Raw genomic sequence first — 13,981 nt, 5'->3', positions numbered from 1 at the left:
GTTTATAAGATCCGTCCTGGTCTGGTTTAGGGTTTCTTGCTTATGTCTGGTGTCGTCTGGAAGCTGTGTGGGGGAGGTCCTCTGGGCAAATGTAGCTGCCAGTCTTTCAGCCTCTCCCCTGTGGGTCGGGGTGAGAGGGGGGACGAGGTGGCAACGGATTGGAAACAGCTCTCAATTTTTTCCAAATGCTTCCCAGTCTTGAATGAGCACCAAGGGACTGGCACCACTCCAGCCATTTTTGCTCCTTTATGTCTGTTTTCTCTGCTGTAGAATGCCTGACGACGGCCTGGAGGTAGGCTAGGCTATTAGTTGTCGGGTTGGCTCTATGGTTCTTCTTGGCTCTGTTAAGGCGTCTGTTTAGTTCCTTCACCCTGTCACAGTAGAACCAATGGTCTGTATGGTAAGCCTTTGGGGGAGCAGTTTTGGGATAGAGGAGCCTGCTGCTGCACTAAAGGCATCTGTGAGGAGGGCAGCATGTTCCTCTAGATTTACTGTAGCGTTAAATGCTGCTGTCTCTTCCAGTGTGGTAGTGAATTTAGGCCAGTCTGCCCTCTTAGTATTCCATCGTGGTGGCGGCCCAGTAGGCGTGGGGGAGTGGGGCAACACTGATGGTGGTTAGTATGGCATGGTGGTCAGACGTAAGGGTGGGATGGAGCCTCCAGGTAGTGAGGGGGGCTAGGCTGGAAGACACAAAAGAGAGGTCTAGCCTGCCTCCACGGACGTGTGTTGGGGTGGCTGGGTCGTTAGAAGTATGAGCTCTGGCACCTCCTCTAGTAGTGCAGAGACATGGCATCCAGCTGCATTCGTGGGGATCTAGAGCCTAAGCTGGGATGATGGGCATTAAGATCGCCACCAATGAAGAGCTGGTTAGCAGTGGAGAGAGTGGCAACCTCCCCAAGGTTAATGTCTGCTGTAGGGTGACGGTAAATATTATATATTTGTAGGTGACCATCTGCCAGGGTTATGTCAACTCCTTGTACCTCAACACCTTCGCCACAGTCTGGTGGCGGATCAATAGCTGTGGCAGGTATATGGCTCCGAACAGAGTATGGCACAGCCTCTGGGGCCGCCTGGAGTGCTGGGGAGGCGGAAGGTGGTGAAGCCTCGCACTCGGAGCTGCCTGTTTGGGTGGAGGAGTGTTTCTTGGAGGAGGAGGATGTCTAAATGGTCTCTATGGGCTGCCTCTTCTAGTAGGAGGCGTTTGGGAGTAATCCCATAGACGTTCCACTGTAAAATGTGGAGTGCTTGTGTGTGTGTGGGTTGTCTGTGAGGGAATGTGTGTGTTAGTCGTCCATGTCTGTGTGCGTTGGGATGGGGGATCGTGATCTCCTGTGTGTGTTGGTGTCTGTGTGTGGTGGTGCTGGGGACAGCTGGTGTGCTTTGTCTTGCTGTTTGTCTGTGGTGTTGGCATGGCAGCGTGATTGTGGGAGAGGTGTTTGTGAGCGTCCTTGAGATTTCTTGCGTGAACGTGAGCGGCTCTGACGTTCCTCTTTTCCCTTCTGTTTGCTGTGTTGTGTGTGAATAGGAGCTGTGGTAGGGGTTGTGGGTGGCGGTGGCATCTCTGTTTGTGTTGGCTGTGGGCTGTGTGCAAACCGGTCCAGGGATTTGTGTACGAACGAGTGAATTCCCTCTGGGCTGGGGATAGGCATGCCTAGCTCCTTTCCCATCCATGTGGTGATATGGTCGGCTATTTGCTGAGCAAAGCAGGCCAGTTGGTCCCTGTTCAGAATGACATATCCTGGAGGTAGTATGGGAGCTGGTGGAGGAGTTTGCGTGGCGGCATCTGGCACTGTTTGAGTCGAGATGGTGTGGACTGTCGGACGTGTTGGTGGAGGCGGTTGTGCTGTGGTGTGTGATGTGGCAGTGGGAGTGGGTCTGGATGGAGGTGGGGGAACTGCTGGAGGTGTCTGTTTGCTTGGAGGTAGAGGGGGGAACTCTTCTGGGGCCGGTGGTTGCCGTATTGTGGACTGTGGTGTGCGTTGTTGTCCCCATGTGAAGGTCCCTGGTGGTGCTGGTGTCACTGTGGTCCTTGCCTGGAGCCAACGGTGCTCTCTCACTATGCCCTTCTGCACTAGGTCTTTGCGAGCTGGGCATAGTTTGTTCCAGGCATGGTGAGGGAGCTGGCAGTTGGGGCATTTCGGCTGGACCGGCTGCTTGGCCTTTAACTTGGAGATGCACTCCTCCGTGGCATGACGACCGCTGCACACAGCGCATGTTGGGGGGCGAGTGCAACGTGACTGGTGGTGCCCGTAGCGCTGGCAATTGAAGCACCTGAGAGGTTCCGGGGTGTATGGGCGGATAGTGTAGGTGCCCCACGACTGTAGGTCGAGTGCTGTTGGGATGGGGCCTCTGAGGGTGACTAGCACCTGCCTGGTGGGGGCTCCCCCTACCTCGCATCTCGTGGCTTCCTCCACTTGGATATTGTTTTTTATGGCTTGCAGGGGAAAATTTGTAGGGTAATTTTGGAGGATCACTTTTCTGGTGGACAGGTTAGGGTCAAGTTTTTTTCAGGCAGATAGGTTTGCCTGCCACAGAGGTGAGAGAGTCTAGGACGTGAAAGGTGTCTTTATCGAGAGGAACCAGGATCGTGTTTTGGTTCCGTGTTGCCTCTAATTTAAACTTGAGATGAGGCATCTCTGTCTCCAAGGCGATCACAGTGTCATAAGGGGTGGGGAAGGCATCATTATTGGTGATAAGGAATGCAGGAGGCTTGGAGGGGGAAGAGGGTGTACTGGTAGTGTTAGGTGGCTGAGGAAGGTGCTGGGAAGAGGAACGTGTGTTTGTGAGTGTGGTGTGGCGGTCTGTATTGCAGGAGGATGTGGCTGGCTCATCAGCAAGGTTGGTAAGTCTTTTGCGATTTTTCTTTTCTGTACCAGTGTAAAGCCGTCATCTTCAGTCATCGTGGTGGCAGGGGCCTGGGTAGCATCTGTCTTGGAGGTCAAGGTGTCAGGAGGAGGTAGCTGGGCGTTCTTGCTGGAGAGGTCTGAATCAGTGGGAGAGACATCTTCGGTATCCATGTTCAGGAAGAGATCATCAGCACCATATTCTGGCCCTGTTAGTCGTGGCCTTTTGCATTGAGACTTAGGCTTGGTGCCTGTAGGTGATGGAGGTGAACACAAGTCACCACTCTGGTCAGGATCAAGTGCAGGATCCGGTGCGCTCATGGTAAAAAAAAAAAAAAAAAAAATGGGCTCTATATATATATGTATCTGTAAGATATATATATATATGTACTGGAGTATTTATTTATTTAAATGTTATTCCATTCCTCTTCCTAGCATACACACATGTACATACTCATACACACATGTATACTTAAAATATACACGAATATATGTGCATGAACCAATGTATATACCTTAAAAGAGCAACGAAAGAAACAAGAAAATAAATAAATTATCAGCTGCTAATCCGGCGGTTCCCTACAGTGCCGGGGGCCTAAACTCCCCGCCCTCTAAAGGGCGCCGTGAGAGTACCCCAACACTGCCCCGTGAGGGACTTACCTAACCCTAGCCCTAACAGAAAGCCTACCCTTGCCGCCTCCTATAACCAGGCCTCTAAGGCCCCCCTTCATGGAAATACCCTACGGTATCCCTTCAGGGTTCGGCGTCGTACTACGGCAGGGACTCTAAGTGGCAGCCGGACAAACAGCTGATACACACACACACACACACACACACAAAAAGCACAAGAGCACACGAGACTTTGTGAAAGCACCGGATCTCGTAAACGAGAAAAAACAGACTGTGAAAGTCTAAGGAGAAATCAAGCCACAGTTCAGGATCTGGGGAAGAGATGTTCTCACTATGAGAGCTAGGCCAGAACTGAAGAGCAGGATGGTGGAAGGATTAGGAGATGCTCTGTACCCGTCATGAAGGTTTGACAGTGGCCACGAACGCACGGTAAATCCTTCAGTTAATATACTTGGGGGGGGGGAAGAAAAAAAAGTGAACCTGAACCCATCGATTTTTAACTGTAGTTGTGCGTGTGTATGTATGTATGTATGTATGTATGTTTATACTGTACGTATGTGTATGTGTGTGTCTTTGTGAGCATGTATGTCTGTGTGTACGGACGTATGAGGGCTTGTGTGTATGTGAGCATGACTTACGTACATGTGTAGGTCACTGCGTACATAGTATAAATGTATTTGTGCACATGTGTTGTTGTATGTACCTACATATAGGCTGACATGAATAGGCATGATACGATGTCATTCATGCCTGTATTTACTGTATGCCTGTTGAGTGTGTTGGTTGGTACAGGCGGCCTAAGAAGTGCCGGCGGAGTATCCAGAAGTTTTCGGTCAGCGAGTGTCCCTACTCTTCCTAATATCTGTACGAGGTGAAACCTAATACGTAAAATTGTTACAAGAAACAATAAATCCATGACCAATTATCTGTATATTTCAAAAGTATTGTAGGAAGCAGTTGGTTCGTTACGATAATAGGTATTCCTAAACGGAACTAAGTGATATTTCACAACTGTCGCTCAGGAAGAGTCGGGAATAAATATGTTGTGGAGTTCAAATCTAGCATGGTAACAGACAGTGACGTTTGGGTAGCGTAAGAATGAACCAAAGGGAGCTTCAATAAACATTGGATATGAATAAATATTATTTAGAAAATAATTTCCGTACAATACTAGGGAATAATTTAAAGTCATTTATTTCCGTTTCCAATGTCTCGGTGGACGACGACAGAAAGCGGGAAGGAGGCGTAAGCCGGTAAGCTATTTTAAATGTTTCGGTCAACACGCACGAAAGGAGATAAGATTCACTCAAGGACATGCAGTTATTACACTGCCTTTGGCCAGTTTCCCCCGAAGAAAAATCTCAGGATTATTTCATATAAGACAGAGGGCTATCGGTGGATAAAAAAAAAAAAATCGAAATCTGCCTAGATTAGAATCGGAGCTCCTTGGAGAATGCTACCTTCTGTCAGTTTCTGATATCCTCAGTGCATAATCGATTCGCAAGAGTAATAAAATGCAGAGGTTCATAAAGAAATCATTGAGTTCAAAACTTCCGAATAAGCATTTTCTGTTCAGGAAAAAAAAAAAAAAAAAAAAAAAAAAAAGGACTGGGAGTTTTAGGCGTACTGGCCACCGCGCGCGAAGTTATTACATTTCACATTCATTCAGATCGGGAAAGATAACTAAGTGTTACCATCTAATATATCACTGCCTCCTGTTATTCATTTTACATCATTATTTGCACGATATAATATATACGTTATTTGGCATGACGTGATGAAGGCATTGAATGTTTACCTTATATTCACTGTTTTCCTAGAACGTATGGCAGTGGAGAGTGACCGAAGCAATCTGAAACTGTGCCGTCACTTCTTGGGGCGACGGTACGTTGTTGTTGGTTGTTCATATGAATAAGAAGGCCCGCACGGCCCTATTTACTCTCTTGTTTTGACTCTATTGTTTTAACCCCCAACCCTAGTTCAAAACATTTCGATTGTGCCTACGTGCCCATCCCAAACCACCGTTGCCGAAAAGAAAGAAAGAGAGAGAGAGAGAGAGAGAGAGAGAGAGAAAGCTGATAAACCAGAGTTCCTGAGAGGAAAATTGGTAAGTCTGTCTTTCCCCTTTTTATCGAAAATCTTGTGGTGCACCCAAGGATTTATGCCTATCATCCAGGCAGGAGTGCCACCCACTGCCTTGCATCATTCCTTGGGGAGCTGAGGGGCGGACGGGGGATGGCCATCTTCCTCGACCTCGAGAAGGCCTTCGAACTGGCAAACCCCACTGTTATCTTGGCGGCTCTTGTGGCCAGGGGAGTAGGGGGCAGGCTCATATCCTGGGTCCGGGACTTTTTCAGTGACCGCACTGCGGGGGTCCTCTTTCAGGGGCACCTCTCCCCTTTTCATCCTCATCCTAATGGCACCCCCCAGGGAAGCGTTTTGAGCCCTCTCCTCTTTAACGTCCTGATGGAGGAGCTCCTAACTGTGGAATATGGGCCTGGCATAAGTCTTGTCTGCTATGCTGACGATCTGGCCCTCGTCTTCACGAGGAGAGACTGCTACACACAGGCGGACTTGGCCCTTTCTTGGCTGCATGCCAAGTGCACCGAGCTAGGCCTAAAGATCAATTTCGCCAAGACGAAGTGTCTGCCTTTTGGCCTCCGCCCCCCCGACTTTCCACTGCTGCTTGGAGGTCATCAGCTCTCCCTGGTCACCGTCCACCAGTATCTGGGGGTCTGGCTAGATGGGGGTCTCACCTTTGCGTGTCACGTTCAGTATCTGAGGGAACGTGCTTCCACCCGAATGGCTGCTCTTAGATATCTCTCCAGGCGGACTTTGGGGGCATCATTTTCTGTCCTCCGGACTTTTTATATTCACGCCATCCGATCTCTGTTGGACTACAGCGCCATCTGTCTGACTGGCCTCACTTCACCAGTGTCTCGATCTCTGGAGGTCATCCAGAACGATGCCCTCCGTGTCATGCTGGGTGCTCCACGTTGGACCCGGGTTGTCAATCTGCGAATGGAGGGTGGCTTGCCATCTCTGGCACGTCGTATTGAGCTACGAGTGGTGCTCATCACTCTACAGCTGGTGCAGTGCCGGCCCCACCTGCCTGTCTCGGCACTCTTAAAAAGGCTTATGTGTCGACCACCAGCACAGGCCCCTCAGCATGACTGGGCCCGCAATACAGCTGCCATTGTTCGTGGGTTGGGAGCTGCAGAGAGCCTCTGTCAGGATCCTGACTCCCCTTTTCCAGGATATGCGGAACCACCACCATGGGATCCCCCGCTTTTTCACTTTTTTGGTCCCTTGGAGGCTAAACCTCGTTCATCCTTTCCTGCACTCCTCCGTCAGGAGGGTCTAAGCCGAGTAGCGACTCTAGCCTTACCGGACTCGGCCGTCTACTTCACTGATGGCTCAGTTTCATCTGATGGCTCTGCTGGCGCGGCCTTTGTTTCTGGCCAACTGGTAGAGTCTTGGCGACTCTCCCAGGGTGTCTCAGCTTTCCAAGCAGAGCTTGCTGCCATCTTGGGTGCCTTGCGACACACCCATCACCATCATCGCCACCGAGTCATTATTCATACTGACTCTCTTTCCTCCCTGCACAGACTCCGCTCCTTTTCCCTTCGGGACAATATCTTTCTTCTCACGGCCATCTATACATTTGCATCCCTTCTTGTCCGCAGGGGTGCTAATATCATCCTCCACTGGCTCCCTGGACATGTTGGCATCCGCGGCAATGAGCTTGCAGATGATGCAGCACATGCAGCTTGCTGTCTCCCTGATATAACATTTCCACTGCGCCCCGGCCCATCGCACCTCATCCACACTCTAAATGCTACAATCGGCAGGCAATCCATTGAGGATCATCGGCTTTGGGTAACGAAGGGCTCTCGCTCAGCTACCTGGTATGCCACAGCCACGTCCTATTCCCTGCTGTCACCTCCTCCGAGTACACCTAATTATCTTCTAGTGCGGCTCAGGCGCTTGCGTCTGGGGTTCCCTGGTTACAGGCAGATTATGGGCACAGAGCCAGAACCGTGTGCCCACTGTCTAGCTAGTTCTATGGAGCCGCTTATTCACTATCTGCTTCACTGCCCTGCCACTACCATGCTTAGGCCTCAACCTGACACAGCACTGGCACGGTCTGGAGATGACTCTATGGATGCTGCTGGCATTGTCGCCCGTGCTCCCCTCCATATTCTACTCCAAACGGTCAGGGACTACCCTCCCCCTCGATAATTCAAGGTTAGCGCCTCATGCGCAACTCTGACGGGCTCTCTTGTTTGCCCGTGTCCCCACCATTTTTGGTGGGGCAAATATCCAAACAGCAACAACAACGGTGGGTGATGCATTAGTCTTCTCCTGAAGGTCCTACTACTCCAGCAGGAGCAGCATGTCCGGACGTGGCAAGGGAGGCAAGGTGAAGGGAAAGTCCAAGTCCCGATCTAGCAGGGCTGGGCTCCAGTTCCCCGTCGGCAGGATCCACCGTCTCCTTCGTAAAGGCAATTACGCCGAGCGTGTGGGTGCTGGTGCTCCCGTCTACTTGGCTGCAGTCATGGAGTACCTAGCAGCTGAAGTGCTTGAGCTGGCTGGCAACGCAGCCCGTGACAACAAGAAGACTCGTATCATTCCCCGTCACCTGCAGTTGGCTATCCATAATGATGAGGAGCTCAACAAGCTCCTCTCTGGCGTCACCATCGCCCAGGGAGGTGTCCTGCCTAACATCCAGGCTGTGCTGCTCCCCAAGAAGACGGAGAAGAAGTAAATGCTTCCAAGAAATCCTTCTTCTTCTTCACCTCCATCGGCTCCTTTAGGAGCCACATTCGTTTCTTGAGAGAGAATAGACTTTGGCATTGCCCAACATCATCATCATCATCATCATCTTTGTGTATGGATGAATGTGTTGGTATATTGTATGTTTGTGTCTGTGTGTATGTGCCTATAACGTGGTATGTGTTGAATGCTGGCATGTGTCTGTGGCTATATTTACGTTCGGTTGCATGTAAGAAGCTACTGACATCAGTGAAGGTGGATTAATAATAATAATAATAATAATAATATTATTATTCCCACTACTACATAGAGTCTTGTCTCGTTCCCAACTGCACCTGCATAATACTGTCCTGTATAATTATGCCTCCTAACTGCCTGGCCGGGTGGATGAATGAAAACATAGGTGATGATGATGATGATGATGATGATGGCTGTTCTCCCACCATCGAAGGAATGGACAAAGTCGTTCAGTGGCAGAGGAAATGGTGATACAACAGTATATATATATATATATATATATATATATATATATATATATATATATATATATATATTAGCCGTGTGGTGACGACCATGGATGGTGGATTTAACACCCCCAAATAAGAGCAATAATGAAGAAAATACTCTTCATTCATTTCTCTCGTCATTATGAGTAGTATTGCAACAACTAGTTACTACACAATCAAAAACCACCACCACCACCATCTATTCATCCATTCATTCATTCATCATCATCATCATATCATCATCATCAAGATTAATAATAATATCATCATCATCATCAGCAGCAGCAGCAGCAGCACCACCACCACCACCACCACCACCCATCGAACTGCGAGCTCCGGTGAAGGCCTGCTTATCGAAACTGTTGGGAGGCGAGTGTCAGCCACCTTGTTTGTTTGATATTTGTCCCAGTTTCCTAGGACACGGGCAAAACAGAGAGCCCGTCAGAGGTGCGCACTACTTGCGCGAACTTGCTTTAGCGAGGTGGAGGATAATCCTTTACTTTAGTAATTAATATATTTAATGGAGCACGGGCAACAACGGCTGCAGCATGCATAAAGACGTCACCAGATCGGGCAAGGGCCGAGTCTAGCTCAGACCTGAGCATGGTGGTGGCTGGGCAGTCCAGAAGATAATGAAGAAGGGGCTCCTCACAGCTGGACAAGCAATGGGCACATGGGTCTGGCTCCATACCCACAATTTGCTTGTAGCAGAGAAACCCAAGACGCAATCTTCGAAGCCGGACTACAATATAATTAGGTAGACCTGGGGGGGGCAGCAGGAGGGAATAGGACGTGGCAGTAGCATACCATTTTGCAGAGCAAGAGCCCTCCGTGACCCAGAGCTGATGGTCCTCTAGGGATAGTCTTCCTATGGTGGCAGTGAGAGTGTGGATGAGGTGCGAGGGACTAGGGCGTAGTGGGAATGTGATGTCTGGAAGATCACAAGCTGAGCGCGCAGCGTGATCAGCACGCTCGTTGCCACTGATTCCCACATGTCCCGGGAGCCAGTGCAGGTTAATCGTTGCGCCCCTATGGACAAGAAGTGATGCGAATGTATGGATCGCTGTTAGGAGAAAGACGTTGTCATGCAGCGAGAAAGATCGTAATCTCTGAATCGAAGAAAGAGAGTCTGTGTGGATTATGACTCGGTTGCGACGATGGTGGTGAGCATGGCGCAAAGCACCCAGGATGGCCGCAAGTTCCGCCTGGAAACCGGATACACCTGAAGAGAGTCGCCAAGCTTCTACTATTTGCCCAGAGACAAAGGCCTAAGGCGAGAGGCCGCCCACCTCCATCGAAAGAAATCTCGGCCCTTTTCAGGGCCAAAACCCTTCTTCAAAGAGAGATGATGACAGACCCTCAGTTTAGATTTGCATGTATCAGCTCTTGCTTTTCCGCAGCGAAGCATGCTCACACACGATTGAACTCCATTACTTAAACAAATGCATTCATTTTTTTTTTTTTTCAATTTACTTTCTTTTTTTTTGGGGGGGGAAGGGGGGAGGGGGGAAAACTTGCCTATTCGTTTATTTCTTTGATCTGTTGTTCACGTCGCAGTTTTTGTTGTCGTTATCTGCGTTTCTTTGACTTACTCAGCGACTCACTCACGCCCTCATAAAGGTACACAGGTTTGCACAACGAGAAAGGCATTCCCGCTGCATATTAGGAGATGCTCTCCATCCGTCATGAACGCAAGATGAATCCTTCAGTTACTATGCTGGGGAAAAAAAAAAAAAAAAAGGGAACCTGAACCCATCGATTTTCGCCTGCAGTTGTGCGTGTGTATGTATGTTTATTCTGTACGTATGTATTTGTGTGTCTTTGTGAGCATGTATGTCTGTGTGTACGGGCGTATGAGGACACACACACACACACACACACACACACTTACGGACGAATGAACTGTACTTATATACTTACATACATGCATTCATTCATTCATTTATTCATCCTTTTTTCAATCATTCATTTCCTAATTTTTTTTTTTGGGGGGGAGGGGGAACTTGCCTATTCGTTTATATCTTTGGTTGATCTGTTGTTCACGTCGCAGTTTTTGTTGTCGTTATTTGCGTTTCTTTGACTTACTCAGCGACTCACTCACGCCCTCATAAAGGTACACAGGTTTGCACAACGAGAAAGGCATTTCCGCCGCATGTTAGGAGATGCTCTCTATCCGTCATGAACGCAAGATGAATCCTTCAGTTACTATGCTGGAAAAAAAAAAAATGAACCCATCGATTCTCGCCTGCAGTTGTGCATGTGTATGTATGTTTATACTGTACGTATGTATTTGTGTGTCTGTGAGCATGTATGTCTGTGTGTACGGACGTTTGAGGACACACACACACACACACACACACACACACACACACACACACACACACACACACAGACGAATGAACTATACTTATATACTTACATACATGCATTCATTCATTCATTCATCCTTTTTTCAATCATTCATTTACTTGTTTTGGGCGGGGGGAAGAGGAACTTACCTATTCGTTTATTTCTTTTGTTGATCTGTTGTTCACGTCGCAGTTTTTGTTGTTATTTGCCTGTTTCGTTTACTTCCTGACCGATTCAGTCACGCCCTCATTCCCGCTGCGTATTAGGAGATGCTCTGTACCCGTCATGAATGTTTGACAGTGGCCACGAACGCACGGTAAATCCTTCAGTTAATATACTTGGGGGGGGAAAGAAAAAAAAAAGTGAACCTGAACCCATCGATTTTTAACTGCAGTTGTGCGTGTGTATGTATGTATGTATGTATGTATGTTTATACTGTACGTATGTGTATGTGTGTGTCTTTGTGAGCATGTATGTCTGTGTTTACGGACGTATGAGGGCTTGTGTGTATGTGAGCATGACTTACGTACATGTGTAGGTCACTGCGTACATAGTATAAATGTATTTGTGCACATGTGTTGTTGTATGTACCTACATATTATGGGCTGACATGAATAGGCATGATACGATGTCATGCCTGTATTTACTGTACGCCTGTTGAGTGTGTTGGTTGGTACAGGCGGCCTAAGAAGTGCCGGCGGAGTATCCAGAAGTTTTCGGTCAGCGATAGTGTCCCTACTCTTCCTTATATCTGTACGAGGTGAAACCTAATACGTAAAATTGTTACAACAAACAATAAATCCATGACCAATTATCTGTATATTTCAAAAGTATTGTAGGAAGCAGTTGGTTCGTTACGATAATAGGTATTCCTAAACGGAAGTAAGTGATGTTTCACAACTGTCGCTCAGGGAGAGTCGGGAATAAATATGTTGTGGAGTTCAAATCTAGCATGGTAACAGACAGTGACGTTTGGGTAGCGTAAGACTGAACCAAAGGGAGCTTCAATAAACATTGGATATGAATAAATATTATTTAGAAAATAATTTCCGTTACAATTCTAGGGAATAATTTAAAGTCATTTATTTCCGTTTCCAATGTCTGCATGGACGACGACAGAAAGCGGGAAGGAGGCGTAAGCCGGTAAGCTATTTTAAATGTTTCGGTCAACATGCACGAAAGGAGATAACATTCACTCAAGGACATGCAGTTATTACACTGCCTTTGGCCAGTTTCCCCCGAAGAAAAATCTCAGGATTATTTCATATAAGACAGAGGGCTATCGGTGGGAAAAAAAAAAAAAAAAAATCGAAATCTGCCTAGATTAGAGTCGGAGCTCCTTGGAGAATGCTACCTTCTGTCAGTGTCTGATATCCTCAGTGCATAATCGATTCGCAAGAGTAATAAAATGCAGAGGTTCATAAAGAAATCATTGAGTTCAAAACTTCCGAATAAGCATTTTCTGTTCAGGAAAAAAAAAAAAAAAAAAAAAAAAAAGGACTGGGAGTTTTAGGCGTACTGGCCACCGCGCGCGAAGTTAATACATTTCACATTCATTCAAATCGGGAAAGATAACTAAGTGTTACCATCTAATATATCACTGCCTCCTGTTATTCATTTTACATCATTATTTGCACGATATAATATATACGTTATTTGGCATGACGTGATGAAGGCATTGAATGTTTACCTTATATTCACTGTTTTCCTAGAACGTATGGCAGTGGAGAGTGACCGAAGCAATCTGAAACTGTGCCGTCACTTCTTGGGGCGACGGTACGTTGTTGTTGGTTGTTCAGATGAATAAGAAGGCCCGCACGCCCCTATTTACTCTTTTATTTTGACTCTATTGTTTTAACCCCCAACCCTAGTTCAAAACATTTCGATTGTGCCTACGTACCCATCCCAAACCACCGTTGCCGAAAAGAAAGAAAGAGAGAGAGAGAGAGAGAGAGAGAGAGAGAGAGAGAGAGAGAGAGAAAGCTGATAAACCAGAGTTCCTGAGAGGAAAATTGGTAAGTCTGTCTTTCCCCTTTTTATCGAAAATCTTGTGGCTCCGATTGGAGCCGGAAATGTTGAAATGGCCAAGAGTGTAACCTCTCTACTTTGAGGAGGTGTACTTGGTGACAGCCTTGGTGCCTTCAGACACGGCGTGCTTGGCCTGCTCGCCAGGGAGGAGCAGCCTGACGGCCGTCTGGATCTCCCGGCTGGTGATGGTTGAACGCTTGTTGTAGTGTGCCAGGCGTGAAGCCTCTGCAGCAATGCGCTCGAAGATGTCATTCACGAAAGAGTTCATGATAGACATCGCCTTGGAGGACACACCGGTGTCAGGGTGGACCTGCTTGAGCACTTTGTAGATGTAGATGCTGTAGCTCTCCTTCCTCCTACGCTTCTTCTTCTTGTCTCCCTTGGCAATGGCCTTCTGGGCCTTGCCAGCCTTCTTAGCGGCCTTTCCGGAGGTCTTGGGTGGCATGGCGGCGGCGCCGAGTCAGACGGTACGTGCACGGTGCGGGAGCGAGCGAGAGACTGAGTCGACATGGGGGCTTTTTTTTTTTTTTTTTTTTTTAAGAAAGTTGGGGGAAAAAAGAGAGTAGAGGGGAAGGGATAGTAAGAAAGGAAGGAAGGGGGAGTAGATAGCTGGTGGGCTGACCACCATGCTTTTGTTGTATATTGTGTTATTTAGTTAAGCTAGGTAGCTGTTTGAGAGTTTGGTTAGGTTGAATTGGTTTTTGTCATATTTAGGTGGTTAAATCGTGTTGAGAGATTGAGTAGTTTCAGTAGAAATCAGTGTATCACTTATCAGTTTTTGTTTAGGTTGGGTATATACGGGTATAGTCTGGGTAACTAGTTTGGGGTTGTAGGCGGCCTAGCGATTAA

At 47.7% G+C, this 13,981-nt stretch overlaps 1 protein-coding gene across 1 annotated transcript; it reads right to left on the bottom strand.

Moving 5' to 3' along the window:
• Positions 1–13,205: 13,205 nt before the first annotated feature.
• On the bottom strand, positions 13,206–13,577 carry LOC145399984 (histone H2B-like). The gene has a single exon (XM_080272484.1). It carries the CDS (start codon positions 13,575–13,577, stop codon positions 13,206–13,208), a length of 372 nt encoding a protein of 123 aa, XP_080128610.1.
• Between the last annotated feature and the right edge of the window lie 404 nt (positions 13,578–13,981).

This window comes from Coenobita brevimanus, chromosome 51, assembly GCF_032717465.1.
Source record: "Coenobita brevimanus isolate Jiangsu-jjx chromosome 51, ASM3271746v2, whole genome shotgun sequence".
Lineage (NCBI taxonomy): Eukaryota > Metazoa > Arthropoda > Malacostraca > Decapoda > Coenobitidae > Coenobita > Coenobita brevimanus.
Note: the sequence above shows the minus strand (reverse complement) of the source record. Positions and strands in the feature narration are given on the sequence as shown.